Below are 20,669 nucleotides of genomic sequence, written 5' to 3'. Positions count from 1 at the left end.
CAATGCGACAGGCAGCAACAATATCATACTCTTTTTGATCAGACAGCATCAGATATATGGGCTACACATATAGAGACAGAGGGGCGCTGTTTTGCTCGCTCGGATGCTTTCTCCGGTGAGAAACATTTAGCCTCTTGCGAATTGAAGGGAAATTATGAAACACAGCGAGACGAAATATCAACTATTTTATATTTTTGGGAGGTTTTATTGGTACAATTTTGGCATTCATGAATACACGTCACTGTTAAGCGTTGAGTAAAGTTAAATGCGGTATAAGCACAGTTTGGCTTTTACTCTTAAGTTAATTTGTTGATATGGTTATATGTAAAGAGGTAACAAGGCCTTACATCATGGCATAGAATCAATGACACATGGATTTTGTTTGTATGTTATTGCTAAACAATCTCTGCTGTACATTTCCATGCTATCAATTATGATATTGTGTTCTGTACCAATCTGCTATTGGATGTCTCCTTTTGCAAACACATTTGCAGACTGTCATATCAGTAAATCCCTCTTGTAATGATAATCCTCCCTCTTACGAACATTGCTTGGTTTGCAAAATAATGTTAGCTAGTCATATGCCGCCACAATGTTTCTTTCAGGCAAGCATTTATGTCGCTTTTATTGCTCGAGGCACTTCCTGTCCTTTGGACAAACTGAGTTGATGTCTCTTGCCTGGTTGTTCACCTTTTTAGGACCCTGTGGAGTGGACTTCAAGGTAAGTGTTAGAGCAGGGGTCAACTGGCCACAGGTATCTGCTTTTAAGGGCACGTTGTCTGGTCCATAATGGGCTGTGGAGGGGACATCGATGTTGGGATCACCATTGTTGGCTGTGTCAATCTGTTAGCATTTTTCCAGGCTCTTTATGATATTGAAGTTGGAACGGGCTGTCTCCAGAAAGCTGTTTTCCAGGAGCCAGCCATCTGACTCGGAGTCTGGACCCCCCGTCTCAGCACGTTCTCTAGGGATGTCTAGAGGTAACGCATCCCCGCCAGCACCGACAGCTACAACAGGAAACAAACATTACTGAGGTAATCCCTAGACCATGTAATATACTGTACATAGATATAACTTTTGTTTATCATTTATAGTGGACCAGAGTAAAATATGTGGTTCCCAAAAGTAGCTGTAGGTTTGGGATGTGTATTTTGAATTCACCTGACAACTCAAGCAAATGTAAATCAAAACTAGACGTTGAGTGTTAGTTACTATTTTATTTTGTGTTATCATGTTTTAAATGCTGCATCGTTTGTACAAACCTTGGAAAGGTAAAGAATACACCAGTTGTGTTTGCTGTCCATGTGATAATTTGATTTGATTTTGACTATGAGTCTTTTGCAGGTGCCATATACTACTATTGAAACCACATCACAGTTTATAAGGACACAACTGTGCTCACGTCAATCAGCCAGACGGTGAGGCCGCTGGACTGCATGATGTATGTGTAGTACTCAAGCAGGGCTTGGCGGAAACCCTTCCTCAACAGGTTAAGCTCCTCTGTCTGGTATTCATAGTTGAAGTGGGTTGAGCTGTTGGAGATTTGGTGCTGGATGGGGCCCAGGGCTGGGCTCTCTGTCTAACGTGTCATGTAGGGTATCGGCCTAGTCTTTAATTTCTCCACCACCTCCCTACGGTATCTGGAACCAGTCTCTGAAACCGGCGTTATCTGGAATCAGTCTCTGAAGCCGGCGTTATCTGGAACCAGTCTCTGAAACCGGCGGTATCTGGAACCAGTCTCTGAAACCGGCGGTATCTGGAACCAGTCTCTGAAACCGGCGGTATCTGGAACCAGTCTCTGAAACCGGCGGTATCTGGAACCAGTCTCTGAAACCGGCGGTATCTGGAACCAGTCTCTGAAACCGGCGGTATCTGTAACCAGTCTCTGAAACCGGCGGTATCTGGAACCAGTCTCTGAAGCCGGCGGTATCTGTAACCCGTCTCTGAAGCCGGCGGTATCTGTAACCCGTCTCTGAAGCCGGCGTGGCCGCAGCACTGGAACTTGATCTGTAGCAGGTCCACAGTGTGCTTCAGGAAGCAGTGGCCTGCCCTGGTGTGTTTGTTTCTTAATAGTAGCAAATGGCGTCCCCCAGCCCCAAGTTCAGAGCCTTGTCCAGCTCACTTCACATGCCGTAGCACGAGCGCCCCACCAGGATGCAGAAGGTGAAGAGGAAGGTGCAGATGATGTATGGTAGCATCAGCAGCTTCCAGGCCTGTTGCGATGAACATGTTGGGGACGTAGTGGAGGTTCCTCTGCCGTCAGCTTGTTGATCTCCACCTTCAGGAAGAGTCCCAAACTGAACAGAATCATGACTGTCACCACGGAAACCCAGTTGAGGATCCACAGCACTTGGGCAAGCTTGTCCAAGCTAATTTGCTAAGCAATTATTCCAAAAAAGTAGAATACAATAAACTACAAACATAATAGACTACAAATATGGTTTTATAGCATCTGATGTCTCAATAATCTTGTTTACCACCTCAGAGGTTTCACATAACAGTGTGATGCCCCATGCACCTTTATCAATACAGAGCTCAAAAAGAGAAACCCCATGCTTCAGCTGTCTGTCTTGAACAAAGTCACAGGTCATCCTTACAGACTGGGAATATCAGGAGAGGGCACCATACAGAAGGACCTACCTTATCTCTGCAGGATTCATAAACTCTGCAAAAAAATAAACGCCCCTTTTTCAGGACCCTGTCTTTCAAAGATAATTCGTAAAAATCAAAATAACTTCACAGATCTTCATTGTAAATTGTTTAAACACTGTTTCCTATGCTTGCTCAATGAACCATAAACAATTAATGAACATGCACCTGTGGAATGGTCGTTAAGACACTAACAGCTTACAGACAGTAGGCAATTAAGGTCACAGTTATGAAAACTTAGGATACTAAAGAGGCCTTTCTACTGACTCTGAAAAAAACAAAAAGAAAGATGCCCAGGGTCCCTGCTCATCTGTGTGAACGTGCCTTAGGCATGCTGCAGGAGGCATGAGGACTGCAGATGTGGCCAGGGCAATAAATTGTAATGTCCGTACCGTGAGACGCCTAAAACAGCGCTACAGGGAGACAGAACGGACAGCTGTCCATCCTCGCAGTGGCAGACCATGTGTGACAACACCTGCACAGGATCGGTACATCCGAACATCACACCTGCGGGACAGGTACAGGATGGCAACAACAACTGCCTGAGTTGCAACAACAACTGCCTGAGTTACACCAGGAATGCACAATCCCTCCATCAGTGCTCGCAATAGGCTGGACTGAGGGCTTGTAGGCCTGTTGTAAGGCAGGTCCTCACCAGACATCACCGGCAATAACATCGCCTATGGGCACAAACCCACCGTTGCTGGACCAGACAGGACTGGCAAAAAGTGCTCTTCACTGACGACTCGCGGTTTTGTCTCACCAGTGGTGATGGTCGGATTCGCATTTATCGTCGAAGGAATGAGCGTTACACCGAGGCCTGTACTCTGGAGCGGGATCGATTTGGAGGTGGAGGGTCCGTCATGGTCTGGGGCGGTGTGTCACAACATCATCGGACAGAGCTTCTTGTCATTGCAGGCAATCTCAACGCTGTGCATTACAGGGAAGACATCCTCCTCCCTCATGTGGTACCCTTCCTGCAGGCTCATCCTGACATGACCCTCCAGCATGACAATGCCACAAGCCATTCTGCTCGTTCTGTGCGTGATTTCCTGCAAGACAGGAATGTCAGTGTTCTGCCATGGCCAGCGAAGAGCCCAGATCTCAATCCCATTGAGCACGTCTGGGACCTGTTGGATCGGAGGGTGAGGGCTAGGGCCATTCCCCCCAGAAATGTCCGGGAACTTGCAGGTGCCTTGGTGGAATAGTGGGGCAACATCTCACATCAAAAACTGGCAAATCTGGTGCAATCCATGAAGAGGAGATGCACTGCAGTACTTAATGCAGCTGGTGGCCACACCAAATAGTGTTTCTTTTGATTTTGACCCCCCTCTTTGTTCAGGGACACATTATTTAATTTCTGTTAGTCACATGTCTGTGGAACTTGTTCAGTTTATGTCTCAGTTGTTGAATCTTTTTATGTTCATACAAATATTTACACGTTACGTTTGCTGAAAATAAACGCAGTTGAGGGGATGTTTTATTTTTTTTGCTGAGTTTATATATTTTTGTTGGTCTGTGATTGATAAGGAGCATCCAGACTGCACGTGATTAATTTATGAAATTGCTTCTTCTAATTATTGATTAACATGTACATGTTAAAGTGACTGTTAGAACTGTTAAGGCTCCATGGATTGATGAGGAATTGAAAAACTGTATGGTTGGAAGAGATGGGGGGAAAAAGGAGTGGCTAATAAGTCTGGCTGCACATCTGACTGGCTGACTTATGTGACTAAATTCAACGAAAAGAAGAAGTAACTGTATTATGAAGGCAAGGTCAATGATATAAAGGATGATGGAGGGAAAGTGCTTTTAATGAAATTATGGGCAGTAAGACAAATTCAACTCCATCTGTCATCAAATCAGAGCTTATCACAAAACCATTTGATGTTGGCAAAAAAACAATTTTATGATTATTTTATTGGCAAAGTGGCAAACTTAGGCAGGAAATGCCAACAACAAACAGTGTGGCATCCTATTCATGTATAAAAAAAATTATAATAATGAAAAAAAAGCATTGTAAGTTTGAATTTTGTGAAGTTAGTGTGGGAGAGGTGGAAAAAGTATAGCTCAATAATGACAAACCTCCTGACATTGACAACTTAGATGGAAAGCTACTGAGGATGGTAGCTGACTCTATAGCCACTCCTACAGTATATTATGTCTTAACTTTAATCTGAGCCTAGAGGAAAGTGTTTGTCCTCAGGCCTGGAGGGAAGCAAAAGTCATTTCGCTACCCAAGAAAGGTTGGCTGTTAGAACCAATCAGCTTGCTGCCGGCTCTTAGCAAACTGTTGGGGAAATTGTGGGAGCTGTACTAGTATATATCAGTGCAGCCTTTATTATTGACCATAACCTGTTGACAAAACGTATGTGTTATGGCTTTTTAACCCCTGCCATATCGTGGATTCAGAGCTATCTATCTAATAGAAGAGGGTTTCCTTTAATGGAAGCTTCTCTAATGTTAAACATGTGAAGTCAAAAATCTAATCAAATTGTTTTTGTCACATGTGCTGAATACAACAGACCTTACAGTGAAATGCTTACTTACAAGCCCTTAACCAACAATGCAGTTTTAAGAAAAATAAGTGTTAAAGTATTTACTAAAACTGAAAAAAAGAAATGGAACAACAACAAATAATAAAGAGCAACAATAAAATAATAGTAATGAGGCTATATACAGGGTGTACAGGTTAGAGGTAATTAAGGTAATATGTAGGTAAAGTGACAATGCATAGATAAAAAACAGAGTGGCAGTGTAAAACTTGGGGTGGGGGGACTCAATGCAAATAGTCTGGGTAGCCATTTGATTAGCTGTTCAGGAGTCTTATGGCTTGGGGGTAGAAGCTGTTAAGAAGCCTTTTGGACCTAGACTTGGTGCTCCGGTACCGCTTTCTGTGCAGTAGCAGAGAGAACAGTCTATGACTAGGGTGGCTAGAGTCATTGGGAATTTTTTGGGCCTTCCTCTGACATCGCCTGGTATAGAGGTCCTGGATGGCAGGAAGCTTGGCTCCAGTGATGTACTGGTCCGTTCACACTACCCTTTGTAGTGCCTTGTGGTCGGAGGCCGAGCAGTTGCCATACCAGGCAGTGATGCAACCAGTCAGGATGCTCTCGATAGTGCAGCTGTAGAACCTTTTGAGGATCTGAGGACCCATTCCAAATCTTTTCAGTCTCCTGAGGGGGAATAGGTTTTGTCGTGCCCTCTTCACGACTGTCTTGGTGTGTTTTTGGACCATGATAGTTCGTTGGTGATGTGGACACCAAGGAACCTGCGCTCAACCTGCTCCACTACAGCCCCATCAATGAGAATGGGGGCGTGCTCTGTCCTCCTTTTCCTGTAGTCCAGTCATCTTCTTTGTCTTTATCACATTGAGGGAGAGGTTAGGTTGAGGAGAGGAGAGGTTGTTATCCTGGCACCACACGGCCAGGTCTCTGATCTCCCTATAGGCTGTCTCATCGTTGTCGGTGATCAAGCCTACCACTATTTTTGTCATCGGCAAAATTAATGGTGGTGTTGGAGTCGTGCTTGGCCATGCAGTCATGGGTGAACAGGGAGTACAGGAGGGCACACACCCCTGAGCGGCCCCCATGTTGAGGATCAGCGTGGCAGATGTGTTGTTACCTACCCTTACCACCTGGGGGGTGACCTGTCAGGAAGTCCAGGATCCAGTTGCAGAGAGAGGTGTTTAGTCCCAGGGTCCTTAGCTTAGTGATGAGCTTTGAGGGCACTATGGTGTTGAACACTAGAAATGTCCGGGAACTTGCAGGTGCCTTAGTGGAAGAGTGGGGTAACATCTCACAGCAAGAACGGGCAAATCTGGTGCAGTCCATGAGGAGGAGATGCACTGCAGTACTTAATGCAGATGGTGGCCACACCAGATACTGACTGTTACTTTTGATTTTGACCCCCCCTTTGTTCAGGGACACATTATTCAATTTCTGTTAGTCACATGTCTGTGGAACTTGTTCAGTTTATGTCTCAGTTGTTGAATCTTGTTATGTTCATACAAATATTTACACATGTTAAGTTTGCTGAAAATAAATGCAGTTGACAGTGAGAGGACATTTCTTTTTTTGCTGAGTTTATTATCTGTCTGATCTGGCTCCTGTCACTGTTTGTTTTTCTCTTCAGTGACAGTCATTTTAAGGCTTGGCCTGGAGGTAGTTTAGCCGTAGTGACTCCGGTGGAGTAACAGACACCAGCCCGTGGCAGCATCAGAGTGAGTCCAGTCCGCTGGCCAAGCCCCCTGACCCTCCTAATAATCCCCTCTAATCTGCCCTGTAGGATTTGGACGTACCTTCTGCCACCTGCGCAAATCCGACTGCAGCACCACAAAGAGTTGTAATGGCCAATGGTCGTTTGGGTGTTTGTTCGTTTGTGTCCAGTCAGCCCTCCTTTGAGTCTTAGTCTCCAAGTCAACAGGATGAGGCCAAGTAAGGCAGTATATCAAGTCTAAATCAATTTTGTGATGAGGACAATATTATGCTTACAAGAAAATATGGAAATTGTGTCAGATTGTTTGATAATGTGTCAGATTGTTTGATAATTTGCCCTAATGTGATACAATTAACAAAGTTTGTGCTGCCCTCTGGTGCTTTGACGACACTATGCATGTGTCAGCGGAAAGTAAATGGCCCAAGAAAGAGTCAAGAATGAGTATTGAAAGCTCCAGATATCTTAATACAGACTCCATTATCCTCATGGTGTAATTGTATTTGCAACAATTCACTTTCACTAGCCCTCCCCCACTCACTCTTTCCTATTCCTGAGCTCTTTTTTCTCTCCGTCTCTCACGCACACGTCCATACACATCCACGCAGCCAATCAGCCAATGAGATCTCGAGTGAGATCGAGATTACTGGATTACCATGTCCCAAAGGAGCTTGTGTAAGAGGAGAGTTCCACTGTGGACACACACTGGACCAGTCAGCACATCCACAGCGATCCCAGGAGCACCGGACCAATGTGGCAGGTAAGTTCTGGAGTTCCCAGTTTAGTCAATCATGGTTCTTCAGTAAAATGGCTATCACTTGCAGTATACTCTCATACTGTGATTCCATCTTATCGGGAATATCAAGGATAGCAGCACTCTAGGCTTTACGGCACTGCAAGTTAACTACATTCTTAAAGCCATATACATAACATTGGCCTTCAATTCTGTAAAGGATGTTATATTCTATGCATTATTGTACCTTATCTAAAAAACAAATTATCCTATCGATTGCTTGCGGTTTGTAGTTCCAGTGTTAATACAGCAACATGACTTAATGTTCATTTATTTAATGCATTTCCTTTGGAATGGGATTAAAACCATCTATGGATATGAGGGATTATGTTCAGTAATGGCCTATTGAAAAAGAGATTACATTGATATATGAATTACAACAGAATGCATAGTACTGTCTGATTGACTTCACCCCCAGTACGTTGAACCGTAGCTGTGAATTTGTACGTAAAGATTTTCATCCAGAACTTTAATTTGACCAGACTTTGAGGGATTTGAGAACATATTCTCTTTTACAACAATGACTTACAGTGCATTCAGGATTTTTTCGGACCCCTTGACTTTTTCCACATTTTGTTACGTTACAGCCTGATTGTAAAATTGATAAAATATTTTTTTCCCTCATCAATATACACACAATACCCCATAACAACAAAGCAAAAACAGGTTTTTAGACATTTTTGCAAATTTATAAAAAAAATAAATAAACAGTATTCAGACCTAATGCTATGAGATTCTAAATTGAGCTCAGGTGCATCCTGTTTTCCTTGATCATCCTTGAGATATTTCCACAACTTGATTGAAGTCCACCTCTTTTAAATTTAAATGATTGAACATGATTTGGAAAGACACAAACCAGTCTATATAAAGTCCCACAGCTGATGGTGCATGTCCGAGCAAATACCAAGCCATGAGGTCGAAGGAATTGTCCGTAGAGCTCCGAGACAGGATTGTGTCGAAGCACAGATCTGGGAAAGAGTACCAAAACATTTCTGCAGAATGTAAGGTCCCCAAGAACACAGTGGCCTCCATCATTCTTAAATGGAAGAAGTTTAGAACCACCAAGACTCTTCCTAGAGCTGTCCACCCAGCCAAACGGAACAACTGCTGGAGAAGGGCCTTGGTCAGGGAGGTGACCAAGGACAAGCGTCTCTGCAGCACTCCACCAATCAGGCATTTATGGTAGAGTGGCCAGACGGAAGCCACTCCACAGTAAAAGGCACATGACAGCACGCTTGGAGTTTGCTAAAAGGCACCTAATGGACCAGATTCTCTGGTCTGATGAAACCAAGATTGAACTCTTTCGCCTGAATGCCAAGTGTCACGTCTGGAGGAAATGTGGCACCATCCCTACGGTGAAGCATGGTGGTGGCAGCATTATGCTGTGGGGATGTTTTTCAGCAGCAGGGACTGGGAGACTAGTAAGGTTTGAGGGAAAGATGAACAGAGCAAAGTACAGAGATCCTTGATGAATACCTGCTCCAGTGCACTCAGGAGCTCAGATTGGGGCAAATGTTCACCTTCCAACAGGGCAACGACCCTAAGCACACAGCCAAGACAACGCATGAGTGGCTTCGGGACAAGTCTCTGAATGTCCTCAAATGGCCTAGCCAGAGCCCGGACTTGAACCCGATCGAACATCTCTGGAGAGACCTGAAAATAGCTGTGCAGCGATGCTCCCCATCCAACCTGACAGAGCTTGAGAGGATCTGCAGAGAAGAATGGGAGAAACTCCCCAAATACAGGTGTGCCAAGCTTGTAGCATCATACCCAAGAAGACTTGAGGCTGTAATCGCTGCCAAAGATGCTTCAGCAAAGTACTGAGTAAAAGGTCTGAATGTTTATATAAATGTGATATTTAATTTGTATTTGTTATTTTTTTTGCAAAACATTTTTTAGAGCTGTTTTTGCTTTGTCATTATGAGGTATTGTGTGTAGATTGATGAGGGGGAAAAAAACGATTTCATTAATTTTAGAATAAGGCTGTAATGTCACAAAATGTGGAAAAAGTCAAAGGGTCTGAATACTTTCCGAATGCACTGTAAGTGTTTGGTACATTCACTGTTAATATCCTCAGGGTGTGAGAGGGTGTGACAGCAGGACTATGATGGACACGGAGGACCAGTGGACACAGGCCTTGGCTAGCAACAACGTGAGGGCCATCCTCCGCTGGATATGCAGCCTTTCAACTGAAGGTCAGATCACTGGACTGGCAAGATAAAATAACATGCAGCATACAGTACTTACAGCCACTTACTGTGTCTAAGAATGGTTGGATACTTTAACATACTGTAATGATTCAATGATTATAATATGTGATCATCAGTAGTAACATGTCTTCTCAGTTCATGCTGCTTTTGATTATGACCCATTACGTAATTGCATGAATTTGTCTCATTCCATTCATTTGTTTGTCTCTCAGTGGGAAATGCTGATGTGGAGGACAGCCTTGCTACCTTCAGCAGCTGGGTCCAGAGGACGGCTGAAGTTTCAAAGAAAGAGTTACTCACACTTTGTAAGGAGAGATGCACCACAGCACCAGCTATCCCAAACAGAGCCAAAGGCTATCCATCCCAGCTCTTTCCACAGCTTTATTACAAAGGTCTTCTACTGTCCCCTCTCTATGGGTCCCCCTCTCCCCTCCCCTGTTTCTAGGCTTCAGCCGTTGCCAGGGCCTGTGGATGTTCCTGGACCACAGCTGCTTCACCAGGGTGCACCTGCTGCTGCAGCGGCTGAGGAACCTGCTTACCCTGGCCCAGTGGGGGAGGAGGCAGAGCGGCCTGACACACTTCTGGCATGGTACAGTACTATTCCAACCCTGGCCCCCCTCACAATGATCAGATTGTTGCATGAATGATATCAACTGGTTAGTTTGTTTAATACAATGATCTTACCTAGATGCCTAGTGCTAGCATTTGGTATGGTTGTAACAATATAGGTAAAAACAGGATTGGAATTGTAGTTTCTATCAAGAGAGCTGTTTTCTGATCATGATTGAATGGTGGCTGTCTGTCCTCCATCTGTATGTAGGTTTGGAGATCCCGTGTGTGGTCTGCAGGGCCGGGTGTGGATCCTCAGCTGTGAGGCACGACTACTGGAATCGGGAACACAGAGCTCTGAAGCAACACATCTGGCTGGGTCGGCTTGTACAGTGGTGGGGCATCACCGGACTCCTGCCCAAGTACCCTGGTAAGGATGCATACCTTAACGTTATAGAAGGACAAACAGTCAAACTGTACAAACCGGTCACACTTTGCATCAAAGAGTTGTTACTACTGTGTAACTATTCTTATAAGTACAGTGTAACAAGTGTTGTATGTTGTTGTGTTAGGGTTGAAGTTAGGGTTAGTCTAGTACAGGGTTCCCCAACTGGCGGCCTGTGGGCCTTTGTCCCGCGGGTTGTTTTATTTGGCACCCAAGTTTTCTAAGCAACATTTTTTTAAAGACAATTATTGTTATTTTTCTTTTTTTTCCCTTTTTGGACATAAAAGACTGTAAAAACACCAGGAAATCAGCTCCAAGTGATTTTTTAAAAAGAAATCTGTTCCCAAGTATTTCCATGTATAATAGAGGGAAACGTGATAGTATACAAATGTAAGCAAGGTTTGAAATGGTTTGTTTTAGTCAAACATCATATGTGTTTTGGCTTCTTGTGGTCAATTTGCAGTCTACAAATTATTTGTAATTTTGTTCCGGCCCCCATCCGCTCAGAAAAAATCGGCCCTCGTCTGAATCTAGTTGATGATCCCTGGTCTAGTATTTATAGGTACACTGACTTTTCCTCTCCTCCTCGCAGAGGCTCAAGAAATGAAGCGGATCTCTCAGATGTGGAGAGAGATGGATCAGAACCACCGCAGGGCTTCCCTCCACACTCTCGGGTAACTCTTAAATCACTGATAGGTCTCACTTGCTCTATTTCTGTCTTCTTCCTTTACTCCCTATTCAATCTTTTTTAAATCTATTCTCCACATCTTCTTTCTCTTTATTTGATTAGATGGGAGGAGGAGGGAAGGGAAAGGTGGAATTCACTGATCCAGGGTATGGTGGCTCAGATGGACAAACAACATGGGCCCATATGGACCTCTGAGGACTGCACAGACCAGGGCTATCCGCCCCCTAACCTGCAGGCTCTGCTGAAGCTGGTGCTGGTGCCTCGCATCAACAACATGTCTGTTCAGGCCATTGTATCCGAACATGGAGAATCCATAATGTGTCCTCAAAGATATGACTGTGTTAATATGACTGTCATGTGAACTGAACTGAATATACAGTATTCTTGATTATGTACACTACACTTAACACAGCCTGTGCACAGCTCATGTACTTCATCCTGGACATGGCACATTTCCTGCAGTGCAAAGATGACCTCCTGCAGTCCTTTTGCCACGCCTTCATCATCCCTCCCAGCTTCTCCCAGCAGATCCGGGCCTTCTGGCTCCTCGACCATGGACACTTATCGGTATCTTTGCTCTCACTGTAACGTTTAGTCTATCGATGTGTATGTCTTCCAGGATTTAGCAGGGCTCAACAGAGCCAATAGATTTTCCTATGGCTGTCATTGCCTCTGTGTAGGGCTCCATGGAGCTGCTGCTGAGCCCCAGGTCTGAACCACCCTGGTTCTCCTGGCAGCACCGCTGCATCATCCACAGCCTGCTGAGGAGAAAGCAGCTCCGCTTGGCGCTGAAGTACATCTACTGGACCAGACTAGCCACAGACACCCCCCATGACCTTAAGCTCTGTGTGGACGTACTCCTACAGAACAGGTAGGGTTAAATACATTAGCATGTGCTATACCAAATGGACTACTGTATGTATACCATGTACTCTGGCTCTGTATGGCTCACGGTTTTCATATTACATCTTGTTTTCTCTGCCCCTAAGCCATGTCTCAGACGCCTGGGCCCTCCTGAAGAAAGGTCACACAGGAAGTAATGACATGGTCAGGTACTTCCTTCATGGATGTGAGAGGCTTGGCCTATGTGTGGCGGCTTCCGACTGCATGGAAGCAATATGGAAGGTGAACCTCTTTGCAACACTATCATAAAAGACATGTAAATACTTAGGCATGTACATGCAGGTTGTTTGTTGTCAGTAATCACATTTTCTATTGAAAAAACGGTACCTTTATTAGGATCTGGGCCATTGTACTACTCAGTCGGAAGAGGCTGGGGGTCAGTGTGGAGTAGAGGGGCTTCCTCAGCATAGGAGGACCACAGGGATCTCTATGGCAGTGAAAGAGCCAGGTATGGATCACTTATTGTGACTCATACTGATTTGAGAAATATCATCACTATCAAGTATTCTGAAATTCAGTGAAATGTTGTGGATTGCAGGGGGTCCCATTCATCCGTTATCTGCCCTGCTGTATCAGTCTCAGAACATCAACACTCTCTCTTCAGAGGATTTCATCAGACTCCTCAGGGAATCTATGGTTGAACTGAGACAACACCAGCCAACAGCGAGGTACATTATTCAATACAAAATGACTAAAATGTTGTTTACAAAAATACCCAATGTCAGTGTGTGTTTGGTATAATCTGTTTTTCCCTGGCCCAGTGAGGAGGTGACATGGCCAGGGGAGCACCAAGAGAGGAGAGGGAGCTGTCGGAACCTGAGTCTGACCATCCAGGCCCTTAGGCACCACCTCCCTAGACCCTCCCCAGCGGGTATGATGACTGACAGGCTGGGAGAGCAGGGAGACACAGAGCCACCTGATCATGACCTGCCTCTTATAGCTGCGGTACTTTACTACTGTGGCTCTGTCTGAGAGTGAGTGTGCTGAGGAATAATACGTTTGGCAATGATGAATATAAAAATAATGAATTTCGTTGTCTCAATGCAGGAGAAACCCTGGACCCCGGCACACCTCTCCTCTCAATCCCTGTCCAAGGAGAGCTCTGAATCTATATTCTCTTTCACATCTTCCCCCTCACTTCCCTGCCTGAGACCAGGCATCCCATATGTGATTGGGAGCACAGCAATGCTGCAGCGGATCTCATCCCTGCTCAGTGATAGAGGACGGTGCCAGAACAGTCAGGGCGACAGCCCTTCCCCCCCAGAAGACATACTCCTCCCAGACTACCCTGACCGGACTCTGACACTAGAGGGCGCCACAGACCCTGTCTCCTTCAACAGCCTCAGTAAAGACAGCATGGAGGTGGAGGAGCTGGCGTTCTCCACTGAGTGTGAGTTCAGATGCACAGACTAGAGCTGTTTTATACTCAACATTTAAGTTGTCGACTCCTTTTGAAATAATGTTCTTTAGTATTAACCCAACGGAAATCCATGTTCTGGTCATCTGAGTTGTTGAAAGTGTTTTCTGTTTCCTTTAGGGGGAGTGGAGGACATCATGACCTATGATATACAAGGAGACGACGTCTTCAATGTGGGAGAGGAGGCAGTTCCTCCTGTAGATGTAACGTTAGACAGAAGGTGACCCTTCTCAATCCTCAATGTTTACTTTATAATTTCATTAACAGACCATAATTCCACTCTTTGCTGTGGCCAGCATTGTGTTATGCCGAACAATAAGATAAAGGACATGTTCTTTATGTGATCATTTGTTTGTCAGGCATAGTCTGAGCAGACTGAACCTCCATCCTCAGTTCTACAGTAATGAGGACAACCAATCAGTGCCCTCTGTATCTGAGATCCAAGTGGAGAGTCACAACTTCCTGACACCTGACTATGGTGTGTTTCAACTGTTACTACACTCTGTGTTGTGGCTGTGTTTTCACTATATCTACTGTATGACTTAACTGAGAAATAATTAAATAATTGGCCCTTTTAACTAACTACTTTTGTTCATGTTAATCCAGAGAAAATGGACTACTACAAGGAGGTTACTGACAAAATCATGCATGCACCAAGTGTGAGTGACGTGTGGAGCATCATGCCTGGAGGGGACAAATCAGGGAGCATCCTCCCCCATACCTCCACCTTCTCTGGGGCTGTTGCTGCCTCATCTCACTGCTTCCTGGAGCTGGAGCCCTTACAGGTGACAGACCTCTCTACTGTCCAATTACATACATACTGTACATACTATGCAGACAACCTACAGTATTTGCCAACTCAACTGGGTTTCTGTATGTCTGTGTTTGTTCAGAGGGCATTCGACCCTCCACCGCTTGAGGATTCAGTGGAATGTTTCCGCCGGGACTCCCAGGATGCAGTGGACCAACCGGAGATCCTGACCTCCTGTGCCCTCACTGAGACCACCCAGGACCTTGTCTCTGAGCTCCACCAGACCTTCTGCTTCCTGGAGGAGCTGGGAGACACAGGGCCCAGTGGCCCAGAGACAGAGGGAGGCGCCACCCTGGAGGGGGAGCAAGACAGTGGGGCTTCCGGGAGGTACATCAGGCCCTTCTCTCTCCAGGACTCCTCTCTGCTCATCCCCCTGCGGAGGTCCGTACGCTCCAGTCAGCTACAGGTTCCTGGAGTGTCTCTGTCCCCTAGGACTAGCCCCAGCCGCTCCCCCCAGCTCAGCCCCTCCTCAGCCCTAGAGACATCCAGGGACAGGTTACCTGGAGGGGGGAAGGCCTCGCACAAAGAGGACGCATCATGCTTCAGAAGCACCCCAGAGGATAGGCTAGGCCACTGTAAGCTGGGCAGCTGGTGGAAACAAGCCCTGGAGACCCGGAGGGCATCCACTGGCCTACTCCCTGCCATAGAGCAGGTGTCCACCATCTCCCGAGGTAGTGTGTTTGTGTGTGTTGGATAGAAATGACAAGCTACTCTATCTTGTGTTTAGAAAATCCATTTAGTGTCACAGCTACCAAAGTTGGTAATTTTGCTCCGATTTGCCTTTGTAAAAATATTAATATTATTCCTTAATATAGTATAGCCTCTAATATCGTCTCCCTTTGTCATTGTGATGGGGAACGTTGAGAGAGCCTTTTCTTTGGAACTTTACATTGATGGAGTATTAGAAACAGCAGCAGCAGCAGTGTTTGTCACGTCTGGCTGGAGACTGTAGTGTGTGCCTCTCTTGAGTGTGAATGTTGTGTGTGTGTGTGTGTGTGTGTGGGGGGGGGGGGGGGGGCGCGCGGGGGGCCATAGTTGGCCTGTTGCTGTCACCCAGTGGGGAGTCTATGTCCGGAATGGGACCCAGGTACTGCTGGGAGAGGGGTGATGAAGTACAGAGAGGAGGGGGTGTACTGTAGTGTCAGACTGGTACTCTCTCAACCTTGCCACAGTTACTCATCTGTGACCACCACCCCCTGCTCTCCGTGGTAGGGGCCTTCCACTGATGTTACCCAGAGCAGATGGAGCTCTGCTGGGCCTTGCTGATCACCGCTGGGCCTGGGGGAACCACGCCTCACAGCCCCACACACCACACTAATGCCCTACCTCATCACTGGGACCAGGGCTTAGGAGACCAACACACAGCAGGGGCCAAATGTGACATTTAATTAAAGCTCCGTTTGTTAAATAAAATCAATAGTTTCAGAAAGCAGGTGACCATGATATTTTTTTCGTTCTTCTCAGGAAATGAAGTGCGTTTGGTTAGCCTGCCAATGAGGAAGTGGCAGAGACCGTTCAAGTGGCTGGCCATATTGACATAGGAGGTCTCTGTGAGGTTTTAGTGTTACACCATGACAGTTGTAACACCTCTGAGTGATCTAATTTGAATCCTTTCCTGTCCTCCCTGTCCCCTCTCTCTTCATCCACAGAAAAGAGGGCCTCTCTCGTCCCAGGGCAAACCTACTCCCACAGTACGGTCAACTTCCAGGAGTCTCCGGCCAAGCAGAGAGGAGACAAGTGGGAGGTCAAACAGGTACAGGTCATTTCTCTCTCTGTGGTCCCTATTTCACTACACCCACAATAACATCTGCTAAACAGGTGTATGTGACAAATACATTTGATTTGATTTGGCCTCACATGGAGAGTGTCAGTATAGGCGGAAATATGCTATGGTTGGCCAATGGGGGGCAGTGTTGTCCCAACTTGGAAGTTTTTATTTTGTCTCTGATTTGAATGATCTCATACCTACCCCCAAGAGCCAGCCCATCCCATCCCAGCAGGTACCCTCTCCTCTCCTTCTCCCCCCCTACTCCCTTCCCCCTGTCACAACCTATCTTTCCTCATCAGACTCAGTAACGTCATCTAAAAACATGGTGGAATCATATTCAGGCTTTGATAATAAATTTTTTTTATACTTTTTTGTTACATATAATTGGTAATGAATAGAGCTAATGACTAAATGATTTCTGGACTACTTTGATGCTACATGCATGCTATAGGTACTACATTCACTTTGTGTTTCTCTGACAAAAGTTGTAGACTGCTTTCTTGGCTCTTTCTAATCACTCTAGCCCCCTTCTAGTCTCTCTAGCCCTGTTTATACCTGTCGCTTACATGGGTCCTTTGTCCTGATCTTGCGCTGAACTTGCCAGTTTAAAATCAAATCAAATCAAGTGTTATTTGTCACATGCGCCAAATACAATACTTACAAGCTCTTAACCAACAATGCAGTTCAATAAATAGAGTTTAGAAAATATTTACCAAATAGACTAAAGTTAAAAAAATATAATAAAAAGTAACACAATAACAATAACGAGGCTATATACAGGGGGTACCGGTACCGAGTCAATGTGCGGGGTACAGGTTAGTCGAGGTCATTTGTACATGTACAGTAGGTAGGGGTAAAGTGATTATGCATAGATAATAAACACCGTGTAGCAGCAGTGTAAAAAGATGGGGGGGGGGGGGGGGGTTGTCAATGTAAATAGTCCGGGTAGCCATTTGATTAGTTGTTCAGCAGTTTTATGGCTTGGGGGAAGAAGCTGTTAAGGAGCCTTTTGGTCCTAGACTTGGCGCTCTGGTACCGCTTGCCATGTGGTAGCAGAGAGAACAGTCTATGAATTGGGTGCCTGGAGTCTTTGACAATTTTTTGGGCCTTCCTCTGGCACTTTACACTTTCACAATGTGTCTTAGTTATCTACACCCGTCTAAAAATGTGTGCACAATCAGAATGAGGACAAGATCAGGACAAAGGGTGTGTGTTAAAACAAGGTATAAAGTGGCTTTTGTCTAATGCATTGACGAATCTAACAGTTGGTGCGTTTGACATCATGATGTCAGCAGTGGATGTACAGCATGTGTACTGCAATGTTGCTGCACTGATACGATTAAGCAGTTGTTCAATTGAGATGTAATTATGTAATTGTTTAATTGGGATGTAATTATCTTATTGTTTGGATGGAGTCAAGGGAACCATATGGAGCCTGGCAGGTGAAATGTAATTACACGAAGTTAATTCATGATGACGTAGTTGATAATTATACCTTTGGGATGCTGACTGGTGGATGCTGACACAGTGGGAATGGTTGATGTTCTTTGGCGCATTGAATGCTGATATTGCACAATTCTAAATTAGAACCGATCATAAAAGATACTGATTTATTCCATTACATTAACATGTTAAAACACTGCTTAGTTTGATGTTATAAAGATATGACTACCTGGATGATTTATTCCATGTTTTATTCATTTTCTCCACTTTGTATGACCAACACACATCTGTATTTCAGTCTGGTGTGGTGATCAGCTCATCCATCTAGTCCTGGGTCCACCTGTGGCAGACAAAGAGAACAAAGTGGTTGGGATTTGATCAATTGGCAGATTGGGAGATATTGATGACAAATGTGTGAAAATAAAAGTCCTACTAAGTAGCATATTACCGAACCATCTCCAATTAAAACACAGCAGCTATGGATAATCAGAGTGCAGGATATTAGGTTGACTATTATACATTTTCACTGTTTTTGTCCCATGTGACCACATGATCAGATTGGTTTTGGTGAAGCAAAGTTGCGATGTTCATGAAAGGGATGCTCATCAAACAATGTGGATGATGCTGGTACTACTCACAGATGTAAAGACATTACTGGAAGATTTTAGCTTGTTGATCAACTCGTGTGGATCTTTCTGAAAATCTTGACGTTTGTATGGAGAGAGGCAGTCTGAATGAAGATAGCTCGTTGGGTTGTGGTGACACATGGAGATGAATGGCCTCTATTAGGAACATTTCATCAGTGCCTGAGCCCTGTGGTTTCAGTCTTCCTCAACCCCCGGGGAACGATTAATGACCACAGGATATTTCATCACCCCCTCCATTTCCCAACTCAGGATATGAGGGCCTAATTGTGTCTGTTGTCTGGTGTTGTGTTTTCCCCTGTGTTCCAGGCGGAGAAAGAGGAGCTGCTGGGACGGAGGGGCTCTGGGAAGCTGCCACACCAGCGAGTGGAGCAGGGCGTGGCGAGCCATAGGGGAGCCAGAGTGAAGAAGGGCAAACGGGTGAAGAAGGCATGAGGACATCCCGTTACACATCTATACTGTCGTTCTGTAGAGTGACGAACAATCAGTGTATGTGTGTGAGATCTAAAATGACCAAATCCTGTATGGTATTACTGTTGTGCTACACTTCAAACCACTGTAAATCTAGTCAGGTGCAGACTGTTATTAAATGTTTTTTACTTGGCAGATACAAATAAATATTTCTCACAGAAAAGATTTGTTGATTTGTCACAGTAATGGCTCCACAGTATGCATGGACAGATAATCCAAACGGTGTGGTTGCATCTAAACACATGACGTTTCTTTTTTTAATCTAAAAAAAGATTCCATTTTGAGCACGGTGGTGATTGTCACCATGGCTGTCATGGATGACCTTTGGTGCAGTGACCTTACTACACCACATCACCTATACAGTCACCTCACATCATCTGAGCTCTTCATCTGACTTGTCAGATTTGATGTGACAGGTCCTGATTCCTTTGGTGACCTCTCCGCTCCTATAGGCTGCTGGTGTGTTCTCTGGACACGTCCTCCTTATGCAGTTATACCACACACACACACACACACGGAACAGCTCATCAATAGTTAATCTCTCAGTAATTATTGACATGGGTTAAATTATTTAATACTTCACGAACCCAGTTGAGATTAAGAATAGTATATTCTGGGTCATTTGCGTATAGTCGCAATGATCTGAATAGACACAAGGTCATTTGGATTAACTATAACGATACAGATAAACTTTGGACTAACTCATTCTAAAAGCACCATATGGTGTCCTTGGATATCTATCTGTCAGTTTTCCCCCTTTTTAAAAAGGATTTGCCTTGCTGCTATTCCAACTCATGAAAAATGGATGACCTCCCAATGCTAGCTGCTGCTGCCTTCTCTCCTCACATTTGCACAGTACCCTGGGATTGCATTTAGGCTAGCATCCCTCCCCCTCTCTCGATTTGGGAGGTGGAGGGGGTTGAATAACTTAAAACACATTTCAGCATGACACTTCTGTTTGGGGTCTCCCGTCCATGAGACTGGCCCACACACACACACTGCATTATTGCGAAAGATATGTGTGTCATCTTCTGGAGTTGTTAGGCCTCCCTGCATGACTTCACCAGGTGTGACAACACCTCTGATACCCATTTGGTGCATGGGGCTGGAGGAACAGGACCAGCCAGTGTTTTGGATGCTTTAGTTTACACCTCAACAATCATGACTGGGATTGGCTGCACAGTTTGTTTTTCGAATCCAAAGAACCTTTCATACAGTATAATATCTTCATCCTAGTTAAATAAAGGTTAAATATTTGTTTTTATCCACATCATACAGCGCAGCATAGTAATTCATGATTTGAGCACAAATAAAAATCTTCCAAATGGAAATATTCAAGGGACAAAAACCTGTCTGGAAGTAATGATGCTCGAAAACATATCAGGACATGTGGTCTGGAAAATACATGTTCTGACCACACACATCCAATAACTCACACTAATTTGAATACTGATAACAATCGTGGAAACCTGGGCTCTGCACTGCAACAAAATTACACATAAATCATGTGCAGAGCAGACGAGGTAAAAATCCCAAACAAACATGATGGATATAAATTGCTGTCTGATGTTTGTAAATCATTCTTATAAATAATTGTCTGTGTGCGACTGGAGGCACGCTCTGGAAAATGCAGGGCGATTAATACTTGCTATTGCAAAACTCT

General features: G+C 44.8%; 2 protein-coding genes across 2 annotated transcripts; both read left to right on the top strand.

Annotated features, from left to right (window-relative positions):
• Nucleotides 1-7,452: 7,452 nt before the first annotated feature.
• LOC145858660 (protein ELYS) lies at nt 7,453-12,424 on the top strand. Its single transcript, XM_082957416.1, has 9 exons — nt 7,453-7,624; nt 9,735-9,852; nt 10,080-10,172; nt 10,313-10,456; nt 10,688-10,846; nt 11,454-11,535; nt 11,652-11,841; nt 11,973-12,116; nt 12,230-12,424. Exons 1-9 carry the CDS (start codon nt 7,616-7,618, stop codon nt 12,422-12,424), a joined length of 1,134 nt encoding a protein of 377 aa, XP_082813542.1. The 5' UTR covers nt 7,453-7,615.
• Nucleotides 12,425-12,792: 368 nt separating this feature from the next.
• On the top strand, nt 12,793-19,159 carry LOC106595967 (uncharacterized). The gene is made up of 10 exons (XM_014187357.3): nt 12,793-12,900; nt 12,991-13,120; nt 13,214-13,397; nt 13,500-13,842; nt 13,990-14,089; nt 14,229-14,347; nt 14,476-14,654; nt 14,763-15,351; nt 16,330-16,433; nt 18,845-19,159. The coding sequence occupies exons 1-10, from the start codon at nt 12,882-12,884 to the stop codon at nt 18,968-18,970; spliced, it is 1,893 nt and encodes a 630-aa protein (XP_014042832.3). The 5' UTR covers nt 12,793-12,881; the 3' UTR covers nt 18,971-19,159.
• The last annotated feature ends 1,510 nt before the right edge of the window (nt 19,160-20,669 follow it).

Source organism: Salmo salar, chromosome 01 (assembly GCF_965601325.2).
Source record: "Salmo salar chromosome 01, fSalSal1, whole genome shotgun sequence".
Classification (NCBI taxonomy): domain Eukaryota; kingdom Metazoa; phylum Chordata; class Actinopteri; order Salmoniformes; family Salmonidae; genus Salmo; species Salmo salar.
This window is presented reverse-complemented; position numbering and strand designations above follow the sequence as displayed.